This window comes from Oryzias melastigma, linkage group LG22 (assembly GCF_002922805.2).
Source record: "Oryzias melastigma strain HK-1 linkage group LG22, ASM292280v2, whole genome shotgun sequence".
Classification (NCBI taxonomy): domain Eukaryota; kingdom Metazoa; phylum Chordata; class Actinopteri; order Beloniformes; family Adrianichthyidae; genus Oryzias; species Oryzias melastigma.
In genome coordinates this window covers 1,332,231-1,338,631 of record NC_050533.1, presented here as the reverse complement: position 1 = coordinate 1,338,631, position 6,401 = coordinate 1,332,231, and the positions used below count along the sequence as shown (strand labels likewise).

At 44.9% G+C, this 6,401-nt stretch overlaps 1 protein-coding gene across 2 annotated transcripts in view; it reads right to left on the bottom strand.

The window, feature by feature from the left end:
- actn1 (actinin, alpha 1) overlaps window positions 1-3,714 on the bottom strand; it is a 46,855-nt gene extending 43,141 nt beyond the window's left edge. For both annotated transcript variants that reach the window (XM_024275115.2, XM_024275124.2), the window contains exon 1: window positions 3,378-3,714. In XM_024275115.2, coding sequence (XP_024130883.1) covers window positions 3,378-3,539 — 162 coding nt within the window. In that variant the 5' untranslated portion in view covers window positions 3,540-3,714. The remainder of the gene's footprint in view (window positions 1-3,377) is intronic.
- Between the last annotated feature and the right edge of the window lie 2,687 nt (window positions 3,715-6,401).

Below are 6,401 nucleotides of genomic sequence, written 5' to 3'. Positions count from 1 at the left end.
CGTGATGACTCGGCGCCACAGATCAAACCGGACCGTGATGACTCGGCGCCACAGATCAAACCGGACCGTCACGTGATGACTCGGCGCCACAGATCAAACCGGACCGTGATCTCAGACATACAGACCACAGAGGAACCACCAGGTTTGTGACTAACAGCGATCGCACACGTGAACGGAGTTTCTGTGAGAAGAGAAGCGGTTCGGGTCGGTTCGGTTCGGGTCGGTTCAGAGCAGAAACTCTCAAACAGCTGAAGCTGCTTCAGTTTCAGACGTTGCAGGAAAACATGAACACGGAGTTTCAGCAGGAACCACATGTTGGGAAATCTGCTGAGAAACTTTGAATCATCATGATATTTCAAAATAAAAGCATCATTTCCTGTCCTGATCGGGGATGATGATGACTCAGACCCCCCCCCCCACATTTGTCTTAATGGTAGTTCGTTTAAAGTGAGTCAACTGGAGGTCAAAGTGACCAATAAAACCTCCTTCTGATCGCAGGAATCAAACCAGCAGCTCTGGTTACTGTAAAAACTTACTGTGGAAGCGATTGTGACTCATGAATCAAGATAAAAGTCAATACTGGAAATGCTTTTTCATTTTCACAATGTAACTGCATGACTTGTTTCTTAAAACAATGAAAAATGAAATTCTCCAAACTTCTTTTTCTTTTTCTTCTTTAACATCGCTCATTCAGTGACATCATTAAAGTGAATTAATTAATGAAGATTCCTTTTTCATTTTCACAATGTCGCTGCCTTACTCGTCTCTTAAATGAAATGAAAAAGCAAAATTCTCCAAATGGATTTGTTTTTCTTCTTCATCACCGCTCATTCTGTAACTTCATTAAAATGATAAAGAAAACAGTATTTGATATTACATTTTCAAAAAATTCTCTGAAAAAAAATTCAACTAGAAATATCACATTTGAAAATTAAAATGGATTAACAGAAATGCTTTTTCATTTTCACAATGTAACTGCATGACTTGTTTCTTAAAACAATGAAAAAACAATTCTCCAAACTTCTTTTTCTTTTTCTTCTTTAGCATCGATCATTCTGTGACATCATTAAAGTGAATTAATTAATGAAGATTCCTTTTTCTTTTTCACATCCCGCCACGCACAGAGTGGCGCACCACGATGACGTCAGCGCTCGCTCCTCCTCCTCTCCTTGGTTGGTGCAAATTCCGTTCTCTTTGACTTATACAGAGAAAAGGAAAAACGAGAGAAAACTAAGGAAGAAGAGGAAAAACAAGCTCAAAGCAGAAAGTTCATCTTTTCATCTACAATCAACTGGTGATTTTTGTAAACCAGCACCGACGTCATCGTGGTCCGCCCCTTAAGTCAAACTGATTTGGGAGACTTTACATGGCGTGATATGAAAATGAAAAAGGAGTTTTTATTGGTTTTGTCACTTTAATAATGTTACAGAACATGATGATGAAGATGACGATGGAAACGCAGTTTGGAGAATTGCTTTTTCATTTTATTTTATTCATTTTATTTAAGAGACAAGTCAAGCAGTTATTGTGAAAATGTAAAAGCATTTCCAGAATTCACTTTTGTGTTGAATCGAGTCACAAATGACTTTATTTCATGAAGCAAAACCTTTATTTCACTCAGATTCTGGTTAATGTTCCTGTTTTTTGCGCACCATGTGGACGGGGCTACAGTCACTTTAAAGGGGGCGGAGTTTATGAGCTTGTACTGATTCTCTGGAATTCAGGATTCATTCCCGTTTGGAGTTTCCTCCGGCCGTCTGCCGGATCACCTGAACCGCAGACGGTGAGAAAGCAGACCAGGAAGTGACATCAGCGAAGAACAAACCCGGCCAAGCTCAAATTAGGAGAAAGTCGAATTGATTCTCAAATACAAAAAGATTTGAAGAAAAGTGGAAACAAACATTTAGATTTACTGAAATAAATGTTTTGCAGAAAAATTAACGTTTTCAGACTGAAAAACTGAAAACTAGTTTAGAAAGTGTGGCTTTATGTTGTATTATTAATAAAACAAACTCAGACTGGAGTTTGTTTCTAAAGTGATGCACCAACAGAGTCTCTGCAGACGGAGGATGTTCCTCTGACTTTTGGTGATTCTGTCTTAAAATTCCTTCTCAAAAGGAAATATTCAAACAAATCAATCAGAATCAGTAAATTCCGTGTGAAACAGAGAAAAAGTGGGAAAAGGTGTTCTGGTTCTGGAAAAGCTCAGAGAAAAGTGAGTTTCTGGAGTCTGAGTGAGGAAACCTCTTATCTTTGACCCGGCTCGCAGCCGGAGCTGGGAATGTGGGTGTGGGATGGGAGTGTTGGGAACAGAGGATTGGGGTGTGGAGATGGGAAGTGGGAGGCCGGATCCGAGGTACCGCGGCTTCTCTCCTTATAAGGACAAACCTGCAGGAGCGATCCGCGGCGCTGAACACCTGGACTCCACCTTCAGACGGGAGAAGATGTTTGGGAATGACAGAGAAAGCCGGAGTTTGTTGTGAAAAAGAGCAGTTTCTGCAGCCTGTGGCGGTGGAGCTGCTCCACCCGCGTCTGCGCAGACATGAAGATCTGCAGATAGAATGCCTGCATCCCCGCAGACGGGTTCTGACATGCCAGGAACAATCTGAGAATGTAGCTGATGCTCTGAGAGCAGATCGGAGGTTCTCCTGCCTGACAGCTTCCAGGTGATCTCCTGCTGGAATTCCAGAACACATGAACCCCCTCCGCCCCCATGGATCCCTGATCCCAGCATGAAGCTCCATGAGGATCCTGCTCCGCTCCTCCAAGTCCCTTCTCCTCCTGCCTGCTGTCCATCCACACCTGCCTGCTGCATACCTGTCCTCACGACCAGTAGCAGCCTGTCCGTGACGTCACCCGGGAAGCTGGGAGGCAGAAAAAGGAAACTTGGGGAAAAGTTTTCCTACAGCGGCGCGAGGGGCCGCTTATTACCATTTTTGGGCACGCTCCCTCCCATGCAGGCCCAGCCCAAACCGCAGCGCTTACTCAGATTCCACAGCGTTTTTTCCGAGCAGTTTGAAGGGGGGGCTGCACGGGGGGGGCAGGCCGTTCAGTCTGGAGGGAACAGCGGCGGCGCGCCGGAGATGCTCCGCCGGGAAAACGCGCACAATCCGTGCGTAAAATCACCCAAAAATGTACCAAATCCGGTCGGAGGTGCCGCTCAGCCCGACCCCCCCGCGCCAAAGCGCGGGTGACAGGAGGGGCCACGCGCACACAATACGCACTCAAGCGCGTGGCTGACATCTGTTGCACGCGCCGACCGTTTTATCCCCCCAGCGGGGAGGGGGGATCTCCCGCGCGGGCCGGGGGTCACACCTGAGCGCAGGTGACCGAAACGGAAGTGCCTGCCGCGCGGACGCAGCCTCGCGCCGTCTCACCTTCCTCTGCTGCTTCTCCCAGGCCGGGTCCAGCAGCAGGTCCCGGTCCCAGTCGTCCTCCTGGGGCATGTAGTCCTGGTCCTCGTCATAGTGATCCATCGCGGACGCGGGGCTGTGCGGGCGCTGCGGCTGAAGGCTCCTGCGCGGCTCTCCTCCCAGCATTCACGGCGGCGCGCGGCAGAAACGGGCGCTCCTCCCTCCGTCCGTCCGGTCGCTCCTCGCTCCTCCGTCGGTTCCCGGCAGCAGCAGCAGCCCGCGGCGGCAGGAAGGCTGTGAGCGGCTCAGCTGCGGCGGACGCCAAAACTTTGCTCCAGACCCACCGAATCGATGACCGAGCGCCGCGCGCGATTGGACAGCCGGGCGATGCGGGGCCCGCCCCCTGCGCGCTGATTGGCTGCTGCGGTTGTCATAGCCGTAGGCTTTATGTCCAAGCTTGACTGCACAGGTCGATCCCGCATCAGAGCTGCTGCATTCACGTCTCCAGCAGGTTTCAAACGTCACTAAGACTCAACCAACATTTTATTTGTCCCGGAAACACAAACACGAATAAATGTATCATTAAATATATTTTTAGGATGTATACGTTAGTTTAAAAACTATTTTAATGTCGGATTCATCTTTAATATCCATGTTTGTAACTGTGTTGGAGCTTAAATAGATAAAAATGTAACTAAAGTTAATGATCACATCAATATTTTACATGATTTTATGTGTAAATGTTTTCACATATATGATCTACAGTTTTGGTTTCATGTCTTCTTTTACAAATGTACCCAGACAGTGAGGCTAAGTGGGCCCTGCCTGTTTACCCACAATGACTTAAGGGAAGACTTAGTGGGTTAGCTCGCTACGCTAGCAAGCATTTCAGTGGACGCTTAGCATGCTAGTGAGCTCCATTGTCTCAACTTAGCAAACTCTGCTGTATAGGCTAACTAGCTCTGCTGTAGCAAGCTAGCGAGCTCTGCTGTAGCGAGCTAGCGAGCTCTGCTGTAGCAAGCTAGCGAGCTCTGCTGTAGCGAGCTCCATTGTAGCAAGCTAGGAAGTTTTGCTGTAGCAAGCTAGCAAGCTCAACTGTAGCGAGCTTTGCTGTAGCTAGCTAGCTAGTTCTGCTGTAGCAAGCTCAACTGTAGCGAGCTTTGCTGTAGCTAGCTAGCTAGTTCTGCTGTAGCAAGCTCTGCTATATCGAGCTAGCGAGCTCAACGCAGCCACCTAGCCAGCTCCACTGTAGCGAGTTCCGTGTCCACTGGGCGACTAGCTACAGAAGGTGAATAATAATATCAAAATGCGTTTAATATTTTTATATTTTAATATAAATAATATATCTAATATTACACATTTGTGGCTAAGTTGAATATAACAGAAAACTGGAAAAAATGATGACGTTTGATGTCAAATTTAGAAAGTTAAGCAAATATAGAAGTTACTCAGCAAAGTGAAGTATTTAAAGTTGTTATAAGTTCTAATGTGAGATAATTTAGTGAAATGTTGTTAATATAAAGCAATAAGAGGATTCATTTCCATGTGTTTTTTCATAGAATAATGATTACAGTTCTGACTTTAAATGAAAGTGAAAAAGTTTAACAAACAGAACTTTTGAAATGGACCGACAGCTCGGCTGTGATGTTCTCCAGAACCTCCGACGGACAGCAGCACATGACTGATTACACAGCAGGAGCGGGTTTTCCTCCAAACCCAGTCGAATTCCAGGAAAATTAGATTTAGAGAAGCATCATAAGGAACAAACACAGACAGATGAAGACTGTAAATGAGACCATGTGATCCGGATCCGGCTGGAATGAACGCCACCAACACACGGATTTAACCGTCACTTCCATCTGAACAACAGTTTAAAAACACAGACTCTGAACTTGGAGAGTTCCTGAAACATTCCTGGGAGACGAGTCCGTGTTTGTGTCCTCAAATAACTGAGTAAACCAGAGAATCCTCATCTAAAAATAATGTATTAAAGTTATTAAGTGGATGTAAAGAGACATACGTTATTAGGAAGCTGCAGGATGAGGAGACGGAGCGGAAAAACAACATTTATTTATCTTTAAAATGAAAAGACGGAAAGACAAAAGAATTCTGGAGGAATTGTGTCTAATGAAGAAAACAAAACACTGTAGCTCAGGTAAAAATCATCAAATCAAGTCTAACTTTATTTATAAAGCACTTCTCATTCACATGTTACATAAAATCAGGCCTTGGTTCGAATCCCGGCGTCCGTCCGATGTTTACACATCCCCTCATGTATGTGTGATGGTTCACTCCGGATGTTCCTCCTCAACAGTCCAAAAACAGGCGACTATGTGTCCTAATGTGGGACTGATTGTGCGCCCCATGACAGGCTGCCGACCCGTCCAGGGTCAAGCCGCCTTCGCCCAACAGTGGGGACAGGCTCCAGCAACCCCCTGACCCCACAAGGGATAAAACGGGGTCAAAAGAGGACACACAACTCTTTGTGTTACCAAACAGCGACTTTCATATTATTATCTTGCACATTTTGACTGATATTTGCACATTTATGAGTAACTTAAGGTGTTCTCTATCTATTTATATATCTGTATTATTTATTACCATCCACACTGAGGAGGAGTGTACCGGAACTTCTGAGAATGATGACAATAAATGTGTTCTATTCTATTCTATTCTATTCTATTCTATTCTATTCTATTCTATTCTATTCTATTCTATTCTATTCTACTCTATCCAGATGATGTTCTTTTCTGTCACTCTTTACAGTCAAAGCTTCATCTCTCCATTTCTGAACCACGACTTTATTCTGTTCTTTTTAAATCTGGATTTATAGTTAAAAAGTGAAAAACTGCGAATATGAGATACGTGGCTGACAGTCGACAGAAACAACTGTAAAACATCCTCGCTGTCACCCAACACTGGCTGGGATAGGCTCCAGCAACCTAGTGACCCAAAAGGGATTCAGTGAGATCAGAAGGATGGATGACGGATGGATTATCAGTTAACATCATAAACATTTTTTTATTTCTTGTAACTTATAACTTTTAA